This window comes from Lissotriton helveticus, chromosome 6 (assembly GCF_964261635.1).
Source record: "Lissotriton helveticus chromosome 6, aLisHel1.1, whole genome shotgun sequence".
Classification (NCBI taxonomy): Eukaryota; Metazoa; Chordata; class Amphibia; order Caudata; family Salamandridae; genus Lissotriton; species Lissotriton helveticus.
In genome coordinates, this window is record NC_136067.1 from 580174917 (window position 1) to 580201370 (window position 26454).

General features: G+C 44.1%; 1 protein-coding gene across 2 annotated transcripts in view; it reads left to right on the forward strand.

Moving 5' to 3' along the window:
• The window catches only part of COL19A1 (collagen type XIX alpha 1 chain), a 2464374-nt gene that overhangs the window by 2108588 nt on the left and 329332 nt on the right, over window positions 1-26454 (forward strand). For both annotated transcript variants that reach the window (XM_078648013.1, XM_078648014.1), the window contains one exon: window positions 3297-3341. In XM_078648013.1, coding sequence (XP_078504139.1) covers window positions 3297-3341 — 45 coding nt within the window. The remainder of the gene's footprint in view (window positions 1-3296; window positions 3342-26454) is intronic.

Sequence of the window (26454 nt, forward strand, 5' to 3'; positions counted from 1 at the left end):
CTTGGGGGACACCACAAGGTAGGACCAGTTGTTCAGATAGAAAGGTGTCTAGCTGAACTGTCTGGGTACGGCCGGCTAGAAAAGATCTCAATAGGTCTTTTGCTTTGGTCTGGATGCCTATGGCACTGACACGGTCGATCAGGATGTTATGATCGACCGTGTCAAAGGCCGCTGTGAGGTCAAGATGAATGAGTACTGCCGCTCCTCCCTGGTCAAGTGCTTTCCTTATCTCATCGGTGGATTTGATGAGTGCGGTCTCAGTACTGTGCAGTTTGCGGAAGCCGAATTGACTGTCATCCAATAGAGAATGTTGTTCTATATATTGAGAAATCTGAGAGTTCATAAGTTTTTTGACTATTTTTGCTGGAAATGGCAAACTGGCTATGGGTCGATAGTTGTTTGTCTCTTCCGCATCAAGATGGGGCTTTTTAAGTAAGGGTTTAAGAAGCGTATCCTTCCAGATTGCAGGGTAGATTCCTGTGCTAAAGATGGTGTTAAAAATGTTAGCAAGTTGGGGTGCAATAATATCAGAGATAGGGAGGAGAATTGAGGCAGGACAAGGATCTTTAGCTGATCCTGATTTGATGGATTTCATAGCCTCAACAACTTGGACAGAATTAGTATCAAGGAATTGTGAAAAAATAGTGTGTTTGATGGGAGCAACATTCGGACAGGTATCCATGTGGGTTTCTTGTGAAAAATTAGTGTAAATGTTATTTACCTTATCAAAGAAATAAGTGGCCAGGTTGTTACAGAATACTTGGGATGAATTAGGGGTGGATTGGGGAGGCAGATGAGACAGTTTGGCTACCACTTGGTAAAGTTCTTTGTTGGAGTTCTTGGCTTGCTCAATTTGAGAGGAGTAAAATGTACTTTTGGCATTTTGGATAAGAGATTTATATAGAGTCATTTCTCTCTTATAGATTATAGATTAAAACTCATACCTCATTAACATCGACATGGTATCATTTTATACATTTATTAACCACGATCTAGGTCTAAAAGCCAGACCTTCTCTTTGTAGGACCTGTCAAGTTCTTCAATTAATGACATAGATACAACATCTAATGCAATATTCATCTTGTCAGATATCTCCTCTTCACCATGTCATGGGTAAATAAGAACACAAATGAACATATAGCCAAAATAATGTAGTCAGAATTGACGTCCTTTTGCCTTATATGTTCATAAGGAAACATTTTGGATGCATGCCTTAATGCACTTAATTAATGTCAGCTATCCCTAAACTTATGTCAGAAATTTCAATTTCTCATAAGACTTAGGGGCATATTTACAAGCCCCTAACCCCACTGGAGCATCACTTTTTGATGCTCTGGTGGCATTTATCTCAACCCAATATTTACACGGTGGCGTGAAGCGACTTAACATGGCTTAACGTCACCTTGTAAATATGTCCCTTACTGCTGCTGTTTGCTGCAGCAAAGGGGCGAGCAATGGGTGTTTCTGTGTGCGTTCCACCGCAACACTGATTGCTTTTTGAAGCTACCCCAAATTTATAAGGTATGAGGCAGCACCAAAAATAAGACCAGGAAATACATGTTCTCCAACAGGCGATACAAGGAGAAATGTTTTATTTCTTCTTGTATTTTGCTCTTTCCATATGTCCTGCATTCTGCAGCACACATAAACAATCACCCCTGCAGCGCAGGCACCATTGCAACATGGCGCAAGGGTGCCTGCGCTGGTGCTGGCCAGCTTTTTTAGTGGCATTGCTAGGGGAAACCTCGGGTTGCACGGTATTATTGTAAACACGACGCATCCCTGAGTTTATAAAAATGTCAGAGTGCGGCGTTAGCAATTTTGGAGTAACAACGTGCTCCGATATGTTTTTGTAAATATCCCCTTAGTATATAAGGACTGCTACTTGACCACTTGTCAGGAGAGGTCCTTCGCCACGATTATCCCCCGAGATTCTGCCAGAGACGGTCTCACCTGCTGCGAGCACACTTCACACTTCATAGATGATGCATCCCGCCAGAAGACTGAAGCTGATAATGCCAAGTCAGTGAGCCTTTTGTGAGGGACACTGTCTTCACACCACCACTGATAAAGAGAGCCTTTGCTGTCAACAAGGTATGCAGTGCATCTCATCTCCCTAAAAAACTCTAGATTGCAAGTTGATCTGCCTTTCATGCTCTCATAGTACAGTGCATTGAAGGAGGCATTAGGGTGATAGGTTCTAGATATTATTTAAATGACATTTTAGCAATGATGGAAATGTTTATTTTGTTCTCGTTATAATGTGTCTTGTTGCTGTTTTTATAAAATTCTGTGTAGTTGTTTTAGGTGTACTTAGAAACAGATTGCTCCTGTTATAATAAATACTTTTAACGTAAAAGCGTTTATTCTTAGTACAGTGTGTATGATACTGTGGCTAACTGAATACGTTTTGTTGTTTCCACTGTGCCCCTGATCCCTTTATGAGATTGTTAGTAACCCAAAAGCAATATTTCTATGTCAGTTACACATTGAATAGTATCTTGTGGCTAAAATAATTTATCTTTCACATTCATTGCTAGTGCATTAAAACAATTTCACCAGTGACACCCGTGGGTGGGAAAGCACAGGTTGTAGAGTTACACCAAAGTCGTAACTAATGCAACAGCGCAGAAACACAGGAGAACAGAGAGTCAGAACGGACACAAGAGAGTCACACAGAGAATTAGAACTATTCTTAATGTTGTGTTTTATCCAACAACTCTCCTTATTACTTGAGGGGTGAGAACGTCTCCTTTCATTGACATCGTCTGGAGACTTGCACCTGCTTCCAGGCTTTGAAATGTGTTTAGTTCTCCAGCATGGGAAGTGATTGTTTTTGAATTGGGGACTACAAGAGACTTTCCATTTTAATGTATGTTTTAATTGGTAGGAGGTCAAAATAAGAGCCTTAATTAAGAAGTGCAGCTCACATTTAACATAAAAACTGAGCGCAAAGGCGTTGAATTGTGTTTGATTGCACACCAGCGCAATATAGTCAATGGCAAATCCAGTCATGATGGCAGCCCAAAGAACCTTTACACATGTCCACTGCTGTACTCTGCTGCATGATGCCAGTACAAGGAAGTGCATGAACGGCACCGCCAGTGGAATAAATAAGGGTGAATGTTTTCATATGCTTCAAACGTTTTGGGGAAAATAGCTCATGGTGTTGAAATACAAGCAGTAAGTTCATACTAGGCTTTCTTGCAGAATTGTGTCTATCAAAAACAGCAACTTTTTGTCATTGTTCCATGTTCTTCCACAGCAATTTAATAACTTTTTACATTAATTTGCAGGGAAGTGAGGGCCCTCCTGGTAAACCTGGCCCACCTGGACCTCCGGTAAGTCATATGTTTGTGTAGATTTTGCAGTATTTAGTGACGTGCTAATTGTTTCACAGTTGTGTCACCACTTCCAAACGCTGACTGGAAGTAATTAACTTACCAGAAATGCAGTTCTGACTATAAATTGCGGGGTGCTGGCACTGAAGCCTGCACGTTTAGTACACTTCAATTTTTTTTTAAAAATACGTGTTACAGAAGAAACAGTGCTTACTGCAGGTACATGTATTATCCGAATCAACTCTCTTTATCACTTGTTTAATGGTGATTAATCTGACACAGCTCTGATAGGTAAAGGAATATACTTGGAACCACATCATTTTATACAGCACTCCGTTGTTTTCAGATAGGTTTCCAATGTATACATTGACATTCTTACATATATGCAAATTCTACAGAACCATTTGACAGATAGTTAAACCTAGCAAGAGGTTATATATCAATGGTCTTCATATGGTTGACAAGTCAGCCAGGCATGTCTACAGATCAGTCACTTACTGTCAGAGAAAAAACAACTCTGTCCTTGTACTAGTTTTTCTCACAATGATCAACTTTCTGTGGACTTCACAGTGGGAGTAGGTCCTTCTCAAATTGGATTATGTGTGATATTACAAAAGGGAGTTTCTAAAGCAAAGCAATTATTTCAAGCAATTAATAACCGCTTAATTATTTGAAATGATTTATCAGTGAAATATTGTCCTTTCAGAGGTGTTACTACCTGGTTGGTTAATGATTTGTGGATAAAACGTCACTTGGCTTTATCATGCGTATTTGTCACAGCAGGCACTACTGCTCATGCAGTCCTTTGCAGAAGGATATTAGTCTAGCATTATAGCCTAATGCTGTGGACTATACCAGCCTTTAAAGACTCTCGCCTCAGTAATAAGCCTGAACCAAAGGCAAGGCCAAGGTCGGACTGGCCTTTAAGGGCGTAAGCCAGTGCCAGATGGACTAGTCTGACAGGTGAGTGTGTGTGAGGGGGGGCGTTTTTGGCTATTTATGGGCCTGTTTTATTCCCTTCTGGGTCGGTTTTTACAGTTGATTTCCCTGATGCTATTATAATAAACATTGCCCGCGGCAAGCTCAAATCCATGCAGTTGTCCATATCTTGTAAAACATTTATATAGTTTGCCTTTACAAGATAAAACCTGCCCACATTTGCAAACATGCACCACTTTTTTAGCTTTCTAATTCATTATTAGGGGCCACTTTTAGTCAGACTCTACCTTTCCTGATAGCTCAAAAGGTTATACATTCCGAAACACATTGTGTTTTTGTTCTTTGGTAAGGAACATGATTATCCAAATATAGGTAAGATAATGAGTTTGTATTGCATAATGGTTGTTTCTGGTAGAGATTTTTAACCACAGATTCCTCACCTTTTTCAATATTCCCCAGCCTCAGACTGGATCCGGAAACTTTTGAGCAGTACCTCTGTGTGTGGCTAGTTGGTGCCACTTCACTTCCAGTTGTTCCACACTGGAAGTGAAGTGTGGGGCCCACATAGGCAAAATGCCCTCACGCTAACACAGGTCTTTTCTTTACGCATCACCAGACCCGGATCCAGAGCTATATTTCATCCCTTTGAGACAGTTTTCCGTGAAATGCTTTTAGTGTGCAAGGGACATGTCACCTAGTTTCAGCCAAGACTCCAAGGCGTGCAGTGACTGTACGTCAATGAACCTGAAAGCCATATGGGATCGCAAGGTGACGCTCTAAGTTGCCAAGCATTGGAAGACTCCACATAATGACCAATCCAAGTCCAAAGGTTGTTCTCTGTCCTCTTCTAGGTCTTAGAGTCACACAAGAGGATCCCAGGGTCGATCATCTTTGCGCTCCGAATCTTAAGGGTAAGTCAAAGAAGAAGCAAACAAATCAAGACCTATAAGGCACCAGTGGCCTAAACACCTCTCTTGACTCTGGCCTTCTCACTCGTCTAGGCCCTGTCCATGAAGACAGAATTTTTTTTTTGATTGCCATGCAGAAGGAGTCCGAAGCTTTTGACCTTCAGCTTCTCACCTCAGATGTCAAAACCAATGTCTTGACTTAAGTTCTCCATTTGGAGCAAACTACTACCTCATCCCAATTAACCTTTAATGAGGCCTTCACTGATACCTTTTTAGGGACCGGGGCAAAACCTTGTTCTAGCCCCCCAGGTAAAATGCCAAATTGCAAAGCACCACCTATCAGCCCAGGTGACTCTGCATTTTTGTCCCAGAATCCCTTTCTATCTCAAGAGCATAGTAGTGCAGGCATCAACTAGTCAGACTAATCCAAGCACTTTCCAAACTACTCCCCAAATTACGAGTCCAAAAGAGCAGTTTGTCGCTCGGGTCTGTCAATGGCAGTTGCCTGCTGGGCATCTATTTCCACATTCTTTGGGATTTGGTGGCTCAAGTCCTCCCAATTGTACCGGAAGACCTTTGACCTGTCCTAGCCTAAGCTATAAAGGATAGTTGTGATACAGCCTAGTTCACAATTCGTTGTGGCTTGGATACCACTGATTCCATCACCCGACCAATTGGCACCAGTGTCACCATTAGTCGCCAAGCTTGGCTGCGGTCAACGGGTTTTGCAGGGAATTTCCTATCGTCCTTCATGGACATGCCCTTTGGGGCTGCTCGCCTGTTTCGCTCTGGAGCAGTTCAAAGAGAGCAGGGTCACATTAAGCTCTGTGGGCTTGTTTGCCCCTCGTTGCCAGCCTCATTAGATCAACCACTCCTTTTGTGGTTTTGGCAGGGGTACCCCATGCCAGCAGCCAATTCAGCCTCAGCAAGGTGCCCAGCAGGTTCATTGCTGAGTGTGCGATGCTCACTGATTCCACCATCAATTTAGCGAGCCATCCAGTCTACTGACAAGCAACCCCAACTGCCACACTCCTTTAGTGGGCCCTTAGGGGAGCAGACACCAATTGGAGGTGGCATCCGACAATTCTTGCCAGGTTGGCAGATCATAACAGCACACAGGTGAGTCCTGCAGATAGTCCAGAAGGAGTGCTCTTTGCCTATTGCCACCCCACCCCACCTTCCACCGTCCCTGGGACGGTTGACTAAGGATTATCTGTCCGTCGTATGGCAAGAAGTGCAAGCCCTTTTGTCCAAAGAGGCTATTGAGAGGGCACCTGACACAAAGATGGATGAATGTTTCAACCTATTTCAGATGTGTGCTCTCTCAATGCCTTCCTTCGGAAAGACAAATTCAAAATGCTGACACTAGTCCAGGACTTGACTGCCCTCAACCCTGGAGACTGGATGGTGATGATCCGCAGAATGCCTATTTCCATATACCCATCCTGAAGGTCCATCAGCACTGTCTGCAGTTTGTGGTGGGACAAGAGCATGTATTCAGTTTGCTGTGTTCCCCTTTGGTCTCATCAATCCCCCTTCAAGTATTCATGAAATTGATGGTGGTGGTAGCTGCAGAACACCTTCGGAGGTAGGGGGTCCCAGTCTTCACGGTGACTTGCTGCTGAAGGCAGGTTCACCCGAGACAGTCTTCGACCACCACCAGAAAATTAGCCATTGTGGACATAGTTCAGTTTCCTGACTTTCCCCCAGAAAGAAAAGTCCAGGCCATTCAGGGTATGATCCCTATTTTTCAGCCTCTGTCCTGGGTTTTAGTGAGGTTGACACTGAGGCTTCTGGGACTGATGGCCTCCTGCATCCTGCTGGTCAAGCATGCCAGGTGGCAGATGTGGACTCTGCATTGGGATTTGAAGTCTCAGTGGGACCAACATCAAAGGGACCTCTCCAACCACATCCAGATTTCGAAGGGGACTACGATGGTGGGTATTGGACCAATATATGGCTCAGCAGCCTACCCCTCTGCCAATCCCACCCAGCACTGACAGTGCTGACCAATGCGTTACTTCTGGGTTGGAATTGACACCTGGGAAAGGTGGAGATCAGAAGACTGGTCTCTGACAGAGGCCCAGCTCCATATCAGCCTTACGGAATTGCCAGCTGTTTGCATTGAAAGTCTTCCTTCCATCCATCAAGGGGAGGCTAATACTGGTGCTTACAGACAACACCACCACCATCTGGTATTGCAGCAAGCAAGGTGGAGTGGGGTTCTGGGCACTCTGCCAGAAGGCACTATGCCCCTGTAAATGGCTGGACCATCAAGGAGTGTTTCTGGTGGCGAACTACATGGCAGGATAATTGAATGCATTGTTGGACAAACTCAGCCGTCGATGCCTAGCAGATCACAAGTGGCAGTTACACCCAGAGGTGCACAAGGTCTCTTCCGCAAATGGCGAGAACCATGGCTCAATCTATTTGCCACCACAGAGAATGTGCAAAGTCAGCATTTCTGTGTGCTGGAGTTTTCAAGGCTTCTCTGGGTAGGAGCCACGTTTCACATAGAGTGGAACTCAGGGCTCCAGTAGAGGATCAGGACTGACCAGGCCCATGTCATCCGAGTGGCTTCAGTCTGGGCATAGAGAGTATGGTATCCATAACTCCTCACCGCCAGGCTGCCCTTCCAGGAAGACCTGCTGATGCAGCAGAATGGTTTGGTTCTCCACCCCATCCTATGCAATCCTCACCTTCTTGCATGAAAATTGAGTGGTGACAATTTAACACTTTTAACCATCTTTCGGAGGTCGTTGATGTCATCTTGGCAGCCCGGTGTCCCTCGGCAAAAACTGCATAATCCTGTTGTTGGAACAAACTTGTGCTTTGGTGCAGTGCTTCCCAGATTGAACCCTCCAGGACAAGGTCTCTGTTGTTACATTATTTGTACTGTCTCTTGCCTGACAAGGCCTTCCTCTGGGCACAGTTAAAGGATATCTTTCAGGCCTCTCTGCTGTCCTGACCTGATCAGCCCTCTTTATTTAAATCACCTGTTGTAATGCAGGTTTTTAAAGGGTCACAACATATGCTTCCCCATCTCTGTTTGTGATGGCCCAATGTGACCCCGATCTTATCCTTACTTATTTGATTTGTACTCAGTTTGAGCCCCTCCACAGTTGCCCTTTATGGCTTCTCACAATGGAAACAGCGTTCCTAGTTGCCATCATTTAAGCACGGTGTGAGAGTGCCCTTCAGTTTTTGGGGTTCATCTTCCATATACCACCTTCTTCCCAGACAGGCTGGTTCTGTGTACTAGCGCATCCCTTCACCTAAAAGTTGTGCTGCCATTTTGCATTAGCCAATTCATCACTCTGCTGGCGTTCTATGCTCCACCTCACCACTCTAAGGAGGAGGAGAGGCTCCACAGCCTTGACCATAAGAGAGTGTTCAGCTTCTACATTGATTACACCAAAGACCATCTGGTGGCTGATCAGCTCTTTTTGGGGTTCACCAGAGTGAAAAAAGGCCTGACTGTGCAGAAGCGTGCCACCTACGGCTGAATGGTGCTCTGCATTAAGATCTGTTATGAACTGGCAAAGTTGCAGCCTCTTGAAGTACTGTGTTCCCATTATAATAATAAAGAGCTTGTAAAGCGCTCAGTAATGCCATCACGGCATGTCCCCGCGCTGAAAGCTAACAGTGACACAGCATGAAAGAGATCCTATGATCTATGCAGTGTATAAGTGTGTTTTAAGCAAGGCCCTAAACCGAGCTTCACTACTCTCCAGTCTCATAGCCAAGGGAAGTTTATTCCATTGTTGAGCTGCTTGGAGCGCAAATGATCGTCCACCTAATCTGGCCTTCCTAATCCTGGGGACTGTCAGCAGTCCGGCACCCTCCGAGCGGAGGGTCCTAGAAGGCTCATATCGGCTGACTAAATCCTTTAAGTATGCGGGCGACCTATCCCAAACAATTCGATGACAGAAGAGGAGGCACTTGAACCGCACCCGTTTCTTCACAGGCAGCCAATGAAGCGCATCCAGCGCCTTCTGCGAGTTAGCTCTCCTAGGTCTTCTCAACACCAGCCTGGCGGCGGAGTTCTGGATGACTTGTAGGCGGCCCAGGCTGCCCTCGGTTGCCCCTAGGAACAGAATGTTTCCATAGTCCAACCGCGAGGTCACCAATGCCTGTGTTAGTGTCCTTCTGGCCGCTAGGGGTAGTAGGTCTAAGGTTTTATTTAGGGTCTTTAGAACTCCAAAACATTTGCCCACAAGACGCCTTATGTGGCCATCATACGAGAGGGAGGGATTCATCCAGATTCCCAAGTTCTTAGACTCCTCACAGGGGATAGAAGTAGGACCCAGGCATGAAGGCCACCACTCAGCTGACCAATTTTCGCTTTTTCCCCCCACCACCAGCACCTCTGTTTTAGAGCCATTGAGTTTTAAGCAATGGGAGTCCATCCACTCTCCCAGTGCCTGCATGCAGGCTCTAAAATTGGTCGGGGTGTTGGAGGTGTTCTGTGATAGGGAGATCAGCAGCTGGGTGTCGTCAGCGTACGACACCAATTCCACCCCGAATGATTGTACCACTTTCGCCAGAGAGGCCATATAAAGATTAAAAAGAGTGGGGCTCAAAGCAGAGCCCTGAGGCACTCCCTGGTCTAATGGCATCTCAGCAGAGCAACATGTCCCTTGCTGTACCTGGAAACATCTCTCCGTGAGGAATGACTGTAGCCAGCACAGCGCGTGACCAATGACCCCAGCTTCCTTCAGACACCGTAGCAGGATGGAATGTGCTACGGTGTCAAAAGCTGCACTTAGGTCGAGCATGATCAGGGCCATTGTATGACCTGCATCAGCCCCTGCTCTTAGAGTCTCAGTGGCTCGAAGGAGAGCTGTCTCCGTGGAATAGCCCGCCCTAAACCCTGACTGAGAGGGATGAAGTAGATTCCATCTCTCCAGGTGTTCCGTGAGCTGAGCATTAACCACTTTCTCAGCCACCTTCGCCACGTACGGCAATAAGGAAATAGGCCTGAGGTTTTCCAGCACCTCCATGCTGACATTGGGTTTTTTCCTTATTGGCAGTACTATGGCCTTCTTCCACTCCCTGGGGACTTGTTGAGTGCAAAAGGAGGTTTTTAAGACCTGCCTAATGTGGGGTTCCAGGGCTGACACGCCCTCTAAGATGACCCAGGCCGGGGCCGGATCGTTGGGGGAACCGGACTTCACACTTCGGCATAGCTTTATTAGCTTGTCAGCTACGGGAACCTCGAAAGTTTGTAGTAAGGACTCAGTGGCTGCCGGTGAGCTATCTGCCTCAAAATCTGTGCCCTTGTCTGGGGATTGAGAAAAGGAGGCATAAATCGCTTTCACTTTATTGGAAAAAAAGGTTGCGACTTTATTACATCCCTCCTGAGAGACCTTTGTGGGGGTATTAGAGCACGAGACTGAGGATATTTCTTTGTATATTTTGTACAATTCACGCGAGGAGCTCTCGGCCGCCTCAATGCGTGTATGAAAGTATTTGGCTTTGGCTCTACGTACCGCATACTGATAGCTTCGGTGAGAAGAGCTGTAGCTGTTCTTAGCTAGTTCAGTCGGGTTCTTTCTCCAGCTCCTTTCAAGTTTTTTGCAATTGGACTTGAATTGCTGGAGTTCAGGGGTGAACCAAAGGGCAGTGCGTTGTCTGCCTTCTCTAGCTTTACCCTTACTCATGGGAGCTATCTCATCCAAGGTGGCAGTCACAAGTAGGTTAAATTCCTTGTTCGCCTGATCACTATCCGTAGCACACCATGGTTGTGCGTTCCGGATGGCGCCTATGAATTTTTCCTGAGAGTACTGTCTCCATTTGCGTCTCATAATATTTCCCATCCCCTTCTCAATAGCCCTACCAGGCTGGTAAAAACATTGGAAAGGGACCAAGAAGTGGTCGGTCCAAGGGAGCTGACAAGGGGTAAGTGCTTTTATCATGTCCCAGCTAGCAAAAATAGGGTCCAGACAATGACCCCTTTGATGTGTAGCTGCAACAGGGCAAAAGCTGCTACCATTGCATTAGCAAGCGGTGTGTCCCTGTCCTAGACACCTGCTAGGGAGCTACACGGGCATCCCTCTATATGTTAATGAAGCACTATTGTCTGGACAGGCAAGTCCAGCAAGAAGAGCATTTTGTCTGCTCTGTCCTGCAGGACTTTCTGGTTTGAGTCCATCCTCCGTCCTGCTCTGCTAGGGACTGCTTTGGTATCTATTCAAAAGGTGAGGATTCTGCAGCTAGAAATCTCTATCAGAAAAACAAGTTGCTTACCTTTGGTAATGCTCTTTTTGGTAGAGACTCTGCCGCAGATTCTTCACCGATGCTCCCATTCTCCATCTTTTGTGATTGGACTCTATACTTTATTAAGTTCCTGCATTTCATAATCTTCACACTGATAAATTGATTTGCTTTTGGGCCTCCACATCTGGAGGCATGGACATTCTTGAAAGCAACAGACGTCAGCACGCAAGAGTGGTGCTTTTATAGGCCCCACACATCATTTCCGGAGTGAACAGAGTGTAGAGTCTCTACCAGAAAGAGCGCTATCCAAGGTGAGTAATTTGTTAATTTGGACTCCAGGTATATATTTAAGGATATCATCCCTAGAGAGAAGACATTTTTTTTTTTTTGCTAGGATAAATAAATCATGCCAGTGTTACAGGAAAAAACCTTATATTGTTAGGACTGGGATGAAGAAGATCAGGGCTCAAAAGATTAAGAGTAAGTAATTGGATCATTACAAAGGGAGAAAGACAAGCACTGTAATGTTGGAACAAAAGGCCTGTACCTCCTTTGTCTTCAATAGAGCTCCAAAATTCCAATGTTCTAACAAAAACATATGAATAATGACATGATGCGTTGACACTCTGTTATTATGCTTAAGGTAGCCAGTGATAGGGACTTCGTGTGTGTTTTACATTTCCAAATGATGGCAAGTTTTGCATAGATTCATCAAGGGGGTACAAAGTTACAAGGGGGGGTCCTAAAACAGATTTTGACCCCAATGCATTTTAAGTGGACTTTTTGCGTCATACATAGCACAAAAACAGAAGTATTGATTTGCACAAAAAATGACACAAATATAGAATATAGTATGAAGATGATCCTTTTTTATGTGGCAAACAAATTGCTTTAGTGGTTAGTATGTTATAAGGCAATTAAACTTAGTGATATCTGGTGTTCCCTATGTAGGACAATACTACTAAAAGTAGCAAGGAGGCCCAACAATTAAACTAGACTGCATGTATAAAGTTTAATATTTCCTACATAAAAAACTGAAAAACCCATTTATGGTCACATGCTATTGGAAACCAATAAACAAATATATACAAAAATAAAATACATCCTAATCTACATAAGTTTTCTTTGCATGCTCTCTGGTTCACAAAATAAAACTGTGCCCAACAAGCCAAACGAAAACCATCTTCCTTATGCACTGATGTGCGACAAAATGGCAAAGCAACCTAACAGTGAGCTATACAAACTACTATATGGAGTACAAGATAATTGGCCACTAGGAAGAAAAGTAATAATCTAAATTTGTATAACCACAATATTTGCCTGTCATTCACTTTGGGCTTAATGTGCAGCACAACACTACTAAAAGTTGCAAGGAAGCCCCCCAAAAAACCTAGACTGCATATGCAAAGTTTAAGCATTATTACATGAACAACTAAAAACACATTTATGGTCACATGTTAATGTACAAATACGTAACAAATACAATAAGTAGTCAGAAAGCAGCCACATTAAATCCTATTGCCTCTCTGTGGTTGTAGTTAGGATTCCCAGTGTTGCTCCCTTGTAAATTCTGCATCACCACAAAACTTTCCAGACCTATAGAATTTTCTACATTTTTTGATGATGTACGTTTTTGTTGTGAATTAAGAAGGTGCAAAGATTAAAGGGGGGTCCCAAAACATGTTTTCCCACCAATGCTCTTTCTATATACATGAATATTTGCAGGATTATACGTTTTGGTGTGCAGATGATTGTTCCCCCTGGCACCATTGGCGTGGGTCTCCCTTCCATTTTTCTGCTGTTGCCGCATGTGTTTTTACTGGTTATAGATGCTTTGGGCACTGTGCCACTGCTATTCAGTGCCACAGTGCAAGTGCTCCCTATGGTATACTGATGTATGGATTAGTGACTCCATGATTGGCTGGTTTGCTTTATTTGTCAGACCCTAGTACAGTGCATATGGAGCTCCGAAACACGTCGGGCAGATCCATTACGGAGCGGCATCTACAAGCGGATCCCCGTCCTCACCTACACATAAATCAAGCTGCTGCTCGTGTGCTACTCAAAGGTGGACAACCTTGGAGCGACAATATATATATGTATATATATATATATATATATATATATATATATATATATATATATATATATATATATATATCTCAAAGCTCCAAGGTTCCCACCTGTTGGAGATGCACTCTGACATACACTGCAGCAAACTTCATGAGGTAAAAGCCAGATCGGCAAGCGGATCCAGTTTACAGCATGCCTGTCAATTCACGCCTGACGCGTTTCATGCTCATTGCACTCTTCAGAGGCGCGACAGTCATGTTGGCATAGAGGCCACACCTCCCACTTAAAAATATGAGCCCAAAAATGGGCAACTCGAAAGAGTCCACGTTGGTTTGTGGGTCTTGTAGTGTATGCCTCAGTTATGTGCCGCTGTCTGAGACAGTACAAGCCCACCAAAGGGCCTAAACTCGCACATCCGACTTGTCAATCCTCCATGGATGCCTCCACATTGAGACTCCATGATTCGGAGCTCCGTGGCCCCAAATTTCAGGGTGGTGCATCTCCCGCGGCTGGGAGGTCACGTATAAACCAAGGCTCCAAGGTTCCCACCTTTGATATATATATATATATATATATATATATATTCACTGAAAAAACCATAGGTTATAGACCATATATAGTTAGGAATTAGCATTTACAAAACCTTGAAAATTCACTGAAAAAACCATAGGTTATAGACCATATATAGTTAGGAATTAGCATTTACAAAACCTTATTTTACTCACACAAAACCATTGAAATTCCATATATAGTTAGTTGCACTAACTATATATCGCGCACCCGCAATCCACTGCTGATGATGTCACATATTACATCATTCATGACATGGTCAGTGACATCACTGATGACATCACTGATGACATCTCAAATGACATCACTGATGACATCACTGATGACATCTCAAATGACATCATCTAGTGTCTGTGTGTTTTTGTAAAGTTTAAATATGTTTTACATATTGAAGAATGAGTGGATGTATGGAAGACTGAGTGTGTGTGTGGCTGGCTGGGAGGTGTGTGACTCTGTGCATATCAATGTGTACTTGTATCAGTGATTGTATAAGAGAGTAAGTATGTGTTAGTATATGTGTGAAAAAGTATGGTGTTCTGTGTTTAACTGTATAGATGAGGAAATCGAAGTGTGATTGATTCTTCACAGGACTGACTAGGTGTATGAGTGCATATGATAGTGTTGTAATAATGAGTGACTGTATGTATGAGTGATTGTATGGGTGAATGAGTGAATGTGTGTGTAGACGTAGGAATCAGTGAGTGCGTATGTAGTAACTGGTATTGGTGTGTCATGATGTCATCAGTGATGTCATTTGAGATGTCATCAGTGATGTCATTTGAGGTGTCATCAGTGATGTCATCAGTGATGTCACTGAAGTATGGTGTTCTGTGTTTAACTGTATAGATGAGGAAATGGAAGTGTGATTGATTCTTTACAGGACTGACTAGGTGTGTGAGTAACTCCATGGATGAGTGGCAGTGTGTGAGTGTCTGCATAGGTGTATGAGTGCATATGATAGTGTTGTAATAATGAGTGACTGTATGTATGAGTGATTGTATGGGTGAATGAGTGAATGTGTGTGTAGACGTAGGAATCAGTGAGTGCGTATGTAGTAACTGGTATTGGTGTGTCATGATGTCATCAGTGATGTCATTTGAGATGTCATCAGTGATGTCATCAGTGATGTCATTTGAGATGTCATCAGTGATGTCATCAGTGATGTCACTGACCATGTCATGAATGATGTAATATGTGACATCATCAGCAGTGGATTGCGGGTGCGCGATATATAGTTAGTGCAACTAACTATATATGGAATTTCAATGGTTTTGTGTGAGTAAAATAAGGTTTTGTAAATGCTAATTCCTAACTATATATGGTCTATAACCTATGGTTTTTTCAGTGAATTTTCAAGGTTTTGTAAATGCTAATTCCTAACTATATATGGTCTATAACCTATGGTTTTTTCAGTGAATTTCATTGGTTTTTTAACAGCTAATATCTGTAGCTGTAAAATGTATTCTTCTTTAAATCCAAAAATATATTTTATATGTTTATGAATAATTTTTTTTTTAAATATTTTTTTTTCTTCGTTCCCGCTTCGCGAATCGGGAAGCTTCCCGTTAGCTGACCTTGATGCCGCGAAATAGACCGCGAGCCGGTAAACGTTTCTTTACCGCAACTGCCGCGTTAGAAAACAACATCGTGACGCCTCCCGTCCGCATGACGTTTCACGTTGTCGCGTGATACGTCATATGACGTGCTACGTTAGCGAACTGGTACTCGAAGCGAGTCGCAAAGCGCAGGTTTCTGGAAGCAAACCGGGAGGCCCTGCAAAGCGCTTAACGTAAACACAGCAGGTCATGTGACTTGGTAATAACACTTTTCATTGGTTCATTTCACTTTTGGTTTCCTAATGATGTAAGACTAGGTCATATAATCTAAAATGAACACTTTTCATTGGTTGAGAACTCTTGTTTTTCCCAAATGATGAAAATCCCTCCTTCTTTCCTCACTCTGACTTTCATCATTGTGAGAGAAAGACCCTTTGTGATCACTGAGCAATGGCTTCTTTAGTAGTTTCAGCTGGTGCTTCCCCACCACCTCCACCACATCCAAGGAAGAGTGGACCACCTGCTCAAGTTATAATTCAACAAGAAGAGGAAGAAGAGGAACAGAACGACGAGCACGAAGAGAGGCAGTTTTTGCCTGAGGAGCCCAGGACGTCTCACCGGAAAGAAAACTTAATTTGGCAATTTTTTAAAATTCCCAAAGGTCAGAAAAAAGTAAATGCAAGATACGTAACTTGCCTTATATGTCAAGATAGACTGTCCAGAGGAACCGAGAAAAAATACAGTTTCGGAAACTACACAATGCATCGCCATATGACTAGGTGGCATCCTAACAACTACAGTGCTGCACAGTTTCGGAACGACCTAGATAATCTCCCTATTATGGCCAGAAGATCTGTTGTACCGGAAGTAACGGGACCAGAGGGCAGGGAGATGGTGCCAAATATACAAATGAGATTTGGTGAAGTAAAACACATCTGCGTATTTTTCGATGGATTCATTTGCTACGGAGAAAGAAGCATCACTCTGATCAACAGAGCTATTGACTATCATATGCAAGTTTGTACGAAACGCCCAAAATAATAAATACTTTTTTTTTGTTTTGTTGCTCCTGTTGAGCCCTTTACAATGAATCGTTTTCATTGCCCCCTCCAAGAAAAACCCCAAAAAATATAAAACTGTTCAGAAAAATTAAAAAAAAGTAAAAAAATGTTCCGAAAAATAATAAAAAAAATATAAAACAACAAAAACAATTAAAAAAAAAGTTCTTTTCAGAACTACCTCCCCGTTATTAAAAAATTGGTACAATATTTGGAACTGTGCCAACCTCTATTTCTCTTAGTTCGCTTCCCAGTTCGCTCGCCGGTACGCGAACCGGAAGCGAACCAAAAACAGTAAGTATAAGGGAAGGAAACAGACACTTATGTTAAAAGAAAGACAGCTATAGGGGAGTAAACTAGAGATACTATTACCCGTAATCCACTGCTGATGATGTCACATATTACATCATTCATGACATGCTCAGTGACATCATCAGCAGAGGATTGCGGGTTTTTTGGCAACGTGCCTTATCCACGGTTTAATAACGCTGCCTTTTGCTTTATATAAGTTTTCAAATTGTATGAAATATATACCAATAGGTCGTTATGAACCTTTAGGTAGTGCTTTTCTTCATGAGGTCTGGTCGCTTCCATACACATACAGATGTTTCAAAGATGATCAAGAAGTTTATCTGAATGGAGAGGAATGCACTGAGACGCCAGATCATTCACTAATGTGTAGGCACATACAGTTACACGGTTCATGCAACAAACACCGACCAAATATGGCTTGCGTGTTGCAAGGCACGCCAGTTCCTGCTATCATCCCCACGTTCAAGTTGTTGGAAAATGGTAGTTATTTGATGCTCAATAATGAAGATTGTTCTGGGTTAATTAAAAGTATTCCTTTTATCGTAACAGTAAGTGAACGGGTTATTTGCTGCAGAAATGTTCTATTTCCTCCCACACATGAACATAGGGAGTTTTCAATCTCGCCACAAATACCAACCTTGGGAGCAGATTTCAACGGCATGGCAAGAATAAGAGCTCTTTTGTCTCAGAGAGAGGTGGCCTTGAGTTCGGCCCGTGAAACTTTCGTGCTTCACATAGCGAACACCCGTACAGAGGTGCAGACCCTTTTCAATTCAGATTTGCCTTTCCATTTCAGCAAGATGGTTCGGACTATCTTTAACGCATCCTCCACAAAGGCCCTGGCGCACTTTTTTAAAGTTGTTACCAGTGGTCTCGTGACTTCATTTGAGAAAATCTTTGGAGTCATCCCTGCTTTCTTTCATTCTATTTTTTCCACTCTGCTTCGTGGATTGCCATTTTTACTTGCATTACCAGCGGAAGCTCTTGTGCTTTTTTACATTTTTAAATATGGATGTCCCTCCTATGCAACCTCCCGCCCTGCAGCTGCTGACACTGTTCCGCAATCGCATGCTAGAATATTATGGCACAATGCCGTTGGCGATATTAAGCACGGCATATGGATTATCTTTTCGATTCTCCTACTTCACCTGTGTCCAGCCTGTATTTCACTGCCTGACCTGTGATTTCGATTGGGCCATTGATTTGTGTCTCTGCGGACCGGTTTCTCCTGACGTCGACTTTAATCAGCTGATGACTCCTATCATTACTCACGAGTTGGTTTGTCCTGGCGAAAGGATTATGGCTGTGGCATTGATGCATGGACTAATTGGTCCCTGGAATTTACTGGCGGCAACACAGTCTTTCTTGGAACAGAGCTTTCTTGAAAACCCACCGAGCTGTCCTCTGATGGTGATAGAGGATCCGGTGCTGGGAGAGCACGTATGTTCTTTTCCGCTTTTAAATTGGATGGCTGAACTGTTTTCGGATGAAGACGGTGACTTCCTATTGGAGGCTGTTGCAGCTTATTTTGCATACACAGTTATGTCATAGACCTTTTTCATGTTTGATATGCTGAGTACTAGCATTTCATTGACAATTCATTGACTTATTTGTCAAGTTTTTATTATTTACCTTGCCTATTGGCTTAAGACTCGATAAAGTACTTGGCTGTTTTATTTTTCTTTAGCATTAAATTTTCCTAGTTTTTAATGCTTTACCTTGCGGACCGTCCACATATAAACTTGCAATCTGCTCTCATGAGATGGCACTTCTATTATCTTATTCAGTTCGTTTCCGGATCATGGGGAGGTGTCATCTAGGTCCTGGATATCTTTACACCGTGTTAAGTTAGCATGGGCTCATTACCGGTTTAAACGCCATTTTTCCTTTTTTGCAACTTCTGCACACGACACTTAGTTGTTGCTTTAGCTTTCAACCTAGTAGTTCATCGTGGTTTACATGAGAATAATATGTTATTGCTCTACTATCTGCTTTGCTTGTTAAACTATATCTGTACAGCGAGTGCTAAAGTTTCAAGAACAACACGATACAGAATTGTTATGAGGTCTGATCTCCACGACTTCCTACTCATAACATAAGTGCAACTTCTGCCAATTCTGGGCATGAGGCGGGTTTTATATTGCTTTGCCGAACACACATACACAACACTTGATGCGGTTCACATGAAGAGAGAGCTGGTGTATGCTGATGTGATTCCTTCAAATCTAAGACACTAAAGTATGGGCACGCCCTAAACCAACACAAAGAGACCTTCTTAGCAAATAATATAATATGTGTATTAGGGAGGGTGAGATATAAGCAGCCGCGGGCCGTGGAGGGAGTTACGGTGAGGCAGGGAGGCGGGGAGGGGGAGAAGCAGGGTGGAGCCCTCTCCACCCTGCCCCTCCCCCTCCCCGCCTCCCTGCCCCACCGTAACTCCCTCCACGGCCCGCGGCTGCTTATAAGTGTTGCTAACTCTTATTCATTTACAGCATGTTAACATACTGTCACCATTCGCTTTTTATGTACTAGTAACTATGCTGGTAATTTTGCTACTGATAATATGTGTACTTGTATTATCTAAGATACTACGCCTGAGAAGACGGCATTAGTAAATAAACATTTCAAATACACATGTGTTCTTCTTAACTCCATGTTCTGGTTTCTAAGAAATATATAACGACCGACTGTTCATGAGTTCCACGTATCCTGAGGTACTATAAGTTCATATTCTGGATTGTCTAAACATTGAGAGTTTGTTATATCCAATGTGACACTGTACCTAGCTTGCTAAGGGGTTTTTGATTACTAAGGTGAGTTTTGGGACACCCTAATTCGCCGAGGTTCCAATCCTCTGTCCACAGTTCTGTGTGAGAACAGAAACCCTGCGACAGGGGCACCCCCGACCCTTGCTGGAGCTTCATCACACTTGCGATACAACTCCAGCAATGCGCCACCTTTACGGCACAGATACATCACGCATCTGTGCTGTTTTTGCCCCATGATGCGCCGCATTGTAAATGCAGCACACCATAGGTGACGGAACAGCGGCACAGAATGACTAACACATCCCTGGTGATGCGCCAGTCATCATAAATCTATCCCTATGCTTCTTATCTTGTTAGAGATGAACCGCCATATGTATCATCAAAGTTTTTTGCATTTCCTAAATAGTGAACTTTAAGGAATAAATAGCGATTCTTTACCATTCCTAGTTTGCGATGAGCTATTTGCTAATTACAAATTACCCATTCATTTCCTTCATTTCCATAGGGCGGTTGGACTCACTTTTAGCTCGAACGGCTGAATGGATGTCCACGAAACTTGGCAAAATTGTAGGGACTGGTAGCCCGATGTGCCTTTGCTATGTCTCAAGATATATGCTCCAGTGGTTTTTACGAAAATTAACTTTGAAAAATATATATTGGGCTACATTGGCCTATATATATGTTGGAGCCCAAATGTAGCCCAATGTAGCCCAATGAAGCCCAATGAAGCCCAATGTAGCCCAATGTAGCCCAAAGATGGCCGCCAGAGACGAAAAAAAACAAATGTAGCCCAAATATCAGCCAGATGTAGCCCAACTATAGCCCAGTGACAGAATGACCAATCAGCTTCGCAAACCTCCGTTACGCGAAGCGGAGCGCTGTTACAGATATATATCTTTTTTTGAACGTTAATTTCTCAAAATCCACTGGAGCACATATATTGAGACCTAGCAAAGGCACATCGGGCTACCAGTCCCTAATATTTTACCAAGTTTCGTGCAAATCCATTCAGCCGTTCGATTATTATTATTATTATTTTTGTTTGCCCTGCGGGGCCCTTTTAAAACCTCCACATCAAACCTAGGGGGTCAGCGAGGATCTACTATTCCCCCTTATGGTCATTTGCCCCTTCGCTTTCGCCTCCTCTTGTCTCTCGATCCTACCGAGAGACCAGATGGCGGCCGCTACGGACTGTTTGGAATGTTGACAGACGCCGGAGAACCAATCAGCTTCGCTTCACAAAGCTCCGTTGCGCGAAAAGTACGCGTCCTGGAGCGCTGCCCGGTCCGCCGTTACAGATATATATCTTTTTTTAAACGTTAATTTCTCAAAATCCACTGTAGCACATATATTGAGACCTACAAAAGGCACATCGGGCTACCAGTCCCTACAATTTTGCCAAGTTTCGTGCAAATCCATTCAGCCGTTCGGGCTAAAAGTGAGGCCAACCGCCCTATGGAAAACTCAATGTTAAAAACACGTTTTGGGACCCCCCTTTTTTTCTCGGCCCCCCCTTGACGAACCCCCCCCAAATTTTCAAGGGCTGCTCAGAAACAAAATGTGCCATTTTCCTGAAAATTTCAGCCAATTCCGTCCACAAACGCCAAAGTTATTAGACATAGAATTTTCAAAAATCCCATAGAGAAAAAATCCTAACTATATATACCTACTGGCGACCGCCAGTAGGTAATATATATATATATATATATATATATATATATATATATATATATATATATATATATATTCCACATTTCCACAAGTTGCCCAAAGCATCGAGGGGGAACTCAGTGGCTCACCAACCATCCGGCTATATATTTCAGCATGCCTCGTCCCTCGGGTGTAATTATCTCATTGCCGACGCGTTTCAGGGCTGTTCTCCCCTTCTTCAAAGGCTGCTCAGTTTGCACCATGAAAAACTCTCGATTCCACTGCATTTTCAGCAATTTTTTTATTGATTTCCGGCCCCGTACGGGCTGCACTCAGTGCGTGATTACTTAAATTTGCATACTGGTACATGTAGTCCTTTCGAGAGAAAATTGTTCCATGCGCAAACAACATTAAAACTTATTTTGACTTTTAGTAAGGTCCCAAGTTTCAAGGCACTCTTATTCGCTTTTCAGGTGTGCCACGCTGCACAGGATCGGAAAAGTTCCATTCCCCAGCCTCTCACTTCCTTCACGAGATGTTTCTCCCCATCCACGGCAGGGCGGCCGCGTGTACCTATTTCCACAAATTGCCCAAAGCATCGAGGGGGAACTCAGTGGCTCACCAACCATCCGGCTATATATTTCAGCATGCCTCGTCCCTCGGGTGTAATTATCTCATTGCCGACGCGTTTCAGGGCTGTTCTCCCCTTCTTCAAAGGCTGCTCAGTTTGCACCATGAAAAACTCTCGATTCGACTGCATTTTCAGCATTTTTTTTATTGATTTCCGGCCCCGTAGGGGCTGCGCTCAGTGCGTGATTACTTAAATTTGCATACTGGTACATGTAGTCCTTTCGAGAGAAAATTGTTCCATGCGCAAACAACATTAAAACTTATTTTGACTTTTAGTAAGGTCCCAAGTTTCAAGGCACTCTTATTTGCTTTTCAGGTGTGCCACGCTGCACAGGATCGGAAAAGTTCCATTCCCCAGCCTCTCACTTCCTTCACGAGATGTTTCTCCCCTCCACGGCAGGGCGGCCGCGTGTACCTATTTCCACAAATTGCCCAAAGCATCGAGGGGGAACTCAGTGGCTCACCAACCATCCGGCTATATATTTCAGCATGCCTCGTCCCTCGGGTGTAATTATCTCATTGCCGACGCGTTTCAGGGGTGTTCTCCCCTTCTTCAAAGGCTGCTCAGTTTGCACCATGAAAAACTCTCGATTCCACTGCATTTTCAGTATTTTTTTTATTGATTTCCGGCCCCGTAGGGGCTGCGCTCAGTGCGTGATTACTTAAATTTGCATACTGGGACATGTAGTCCTTTCGAGAGAAAATTGTTCCATGCGCAAACAACATTAAAACTTATTTTGACTTTTAGTAAGGTCCCAAGTTTCAAGGCACTCTTATTTGCTTTTCAGGTGTGCCATGCTGCACTGAGAAGGGGAGAACAGCCCTGAAACGCGTCGGCAATGAGATAATTACACCCGAGGGACGAGGCATGCTGAAATATATAGCCGGATGGTTGGTGAGCCACTGAGTTCCCCCTCGATGCTTTGGGCAATTTGTGGAAATAGGTACACGCGGCAGCCCTGCCGTGGAGGGGAGAAACATCTTGTGAAGGAAGTGAGAGGCTGGGGAATGGAACTTTTCCGATCCTGTGCAGCGTGGCACACCTGAATAGCAAATAAGAGTGCCTTGAAACTTGGGACCTTACTAAAAGTCAAAATAAGTTTTAATGTTGTTTGCGCATGGAACAATTTTCTCTCGAAAGGACTACATGTCCCAGTATGCAAATTTAAGTAATCACGCACTGAGCGCAGCCCGTTCGGGGCCGGAAATCAATAAAAAAAATGCTGAAAATGCAGTGGAATCGAGAGTTTTTCATGGTGCAAACTGAGCAGCCTTTGAAGAAGGGGAGAACAGCCCTGAAACGCGTCGGCAATGAGATAATTACACCCGAGGGACGAGGCATGCTGAAATATATAGCCGGATGGTTGGTGAGCCACTGAGTTCCCCCTCGATGCTTTGGGCAATTTGTGGAAATAGGTACACGCGGCAGCCCTGCCGTGGAGGGGAGAAACATCTCGTGAAGGAAGTGAGAGGCTGGGGAATGGAACTTTTCCGATCCTGTGCAGCGTGGCACACCTGAAAAGCAAATAAGAGTGCCTTGAAACTTGGGACCTTACTAAAAGTCAAAATAAGTTTTAATGTTGTTTGCGCATGGAACAATTTTCTCTCGAAAGGACTACATGTCCCAGTATGCAAATTTAAGTAATCACGCACTGAGCGCAGCCCGTACGGGGCCGGAAATCAATAAAAAAAATGCTGAAAATGCAGTGGAATCGAGAGTTTTTCATGGTGCAAACTGAGCAGCCTTTGAAGAAGGGGAGAACAGCCCTGAAACGCGTCGGCAATGAGATAATTACACCCGAGGGACGAGGCATGCTGAAATATATAGCCGGATGGTTGGTGAGCCACTGAGTTCCCCCTCGATGCTTTGGGCAATTTGTTGAAATAAATATATATATATATATATATATATATATATATATATATATATATTGTTCACCAAATGCCAAAGGCTTCGAGAGGCACACTGCGGGACTCTTCCCTCCGGGCTATTCGTGTCAGCACGCCTCTCCGCATTACATTCTCTCAGGTGCCCGACGCGTTTCAGGGTCCTCCCCCCCTCATCAGGCGCTGCTTCCAAATACACTCCTTGAGGCATCACGTGTTTTATGACATTTAAACAAACCCCCTGGTAGGCGTGTGTTAAGTACACCGTCATGCCTTGATGTGTGGGATTTGAAGTCCTTGTGATGCAAAGGATATACACTTTTCAGTAAAGTCGAGCGTTTTGGATCATTGATGCATTACTTTGACCTTTAGTAGGCTGTGTATGCGGTTCAGCGCGCCGTGTTTTGACACAGAGTCCTGCGCTCATAGTACCTACAAACAGTTCAGAAGTCCGAGCCTCATCCTGCCGGCCAGTCAGTCCCCAGCCAAACAGGCGGTGGTGCTCTCTCCACGGTAAGGCCACCGTGCGATAAATTGTTCACCAAATGCCAAAGGCTTCAAGAGGCACACTGCGGGACTCTTCCCTCCGGGCTATTCGTGTCAGCACGCCTCTCCGCATTACATTCTCTCAGGTGCCCGACGCGTTTCAGGGGGCCTCCCCCCCTCATCAGGGGCTGCTTCCAAATACACTCGTTGAGGCATCACGTGTTTTATGACATTTAAACAAACCCCCTGGTAGGCGTGTGTTAAGTACACCGTCATGTCTTGATTTGTGGGATTTGAAGTCCTTGTGATGCAAAGGATATACACTTTTCAGTAAAGTCAAGCGTTTTGGATCATTGATGCATTACTTTGACCTTTAGTAGGCTGTGTATGCGGTTCAGCGCGCAGTGTTTTGACACAGAGTCCTGCGCTCATAGTACCTCCAAACAGTTCAGAAGTCCGAGCCTCATCCTGCCGGCCAGTCAGTCCCCAGCCAACAAGCGGTGGTGCTCTCTCCACGGTAAGGCCACCGTGCGATAAATTGTTCACCAAATGCCAAAGGCTTCGAGAGGCACACTGCGGGACTCTTCCCTCCGGGCTATTCATGTCAGCACGCCTCTCCGCATTACATTCTCTCAGGGGTCCGACGCGTTTCAGGGGGCCTCCTCCCCTCATCAGAGGCTGCTTCCAAATACACTCGTTGGGGCATCACGTGTTTTATGACATTTAAACAAACCCCCTGGTAGGTGTGTGTTAAGTACACCGTCATGCCTTGATTTGTGTCTGAAAAGTGTATATCCTGTGCATCAGAAGGACTTCAAATCCCACAAATCAAGGCATGACGGTGTACTTAACACACGCCTACCAGGGGGTTTGTTTAAATGTCATAAAACACGTGATGCCTCAACGAGTGTATTTGGAAGCAGCCCCTGATGAGGGGGGGAGGCCCCCTGAAACGCGTCGGGCACCTGAGAGAATGTAATGCGGAGAGGCGTGCTGACACGAATAGCCCGGAGGGAAGAGTCCCGCAGTGTGCCTCTCGAAGCCTTTGGCATTTGGTGAACAATATATATATATATATATATATATATATGTTCCAAGAAAGTGCTCTACGGGTTGCCGGAGGCCCCGAGGGAGGTGGTGTGTACTCCGGTCGAGCGAGCCGGAAATCGAATCAAATTTTCAGAATCACCGCAAATCCACACTCTCAGAAGCAGCCAAAGAATACGTCAGCCAGGAAAGTCCAAGGGTGTTTAATCACTCGCTACATGTTTCGGCTTCTCACAAGCCTTGATCACGCTTGTGAGAGTGTGGATTTGCGGTGATTCTGAAAATTTGATATATATATATATATATATATATATATATATATATATATATATATATATATATTCCAAACAGATCGCTTCGTGATTGGGAGCCCATGACCCTGCAGGGCAGCCTCAGCAAAATACAGGAACGAAGCAGCCCGTGAAAATGCAACCAGCATCAGAACAGAATAGCCGAGGCACTGGTAGAGTTTACGAGAGCATTTATTATATGACTTTCCACAGGAAGAGAGTTTTATGTTTTGTAATTTACTTTGGCACCATTTGACGAATCTTTACGAGATTTATGGAAAAAAAAGTGCATCCACACTTCAGGACCTGAAAATTTTCAAGGTAATCTGGCAAGCTGGGTTTATTCTGTTCACACCCATAGTCTGTGTGTGGTGGATTGTTGGTCGCCCACAGTGGTGTGGAGCAGAGACTGTCTGCAGGCCAGCCTCTGCACCCAATCCTATATCTCACATGGCCGTAAACAGTGTACAGCAAAGGGTACGGAGGCGGGCTGGGCACAGGGCCACAACCATGCTCATCTAAAGTCTGTGTGTGGCAGTACGTTAGGTGCCCACTATGGGTTGGGTTTAATAATAAGATCTTACTTTATGGTTAAAAAACACCTAGAAATTCGCTGAAAAATACAAAGCTTAAAGTGACATTTTAGTTATGTATGGTAGTAATATCCTATTTTACATTAAAAAAAAACACCACACTCTGCTTATGACCTTACAGATTGCC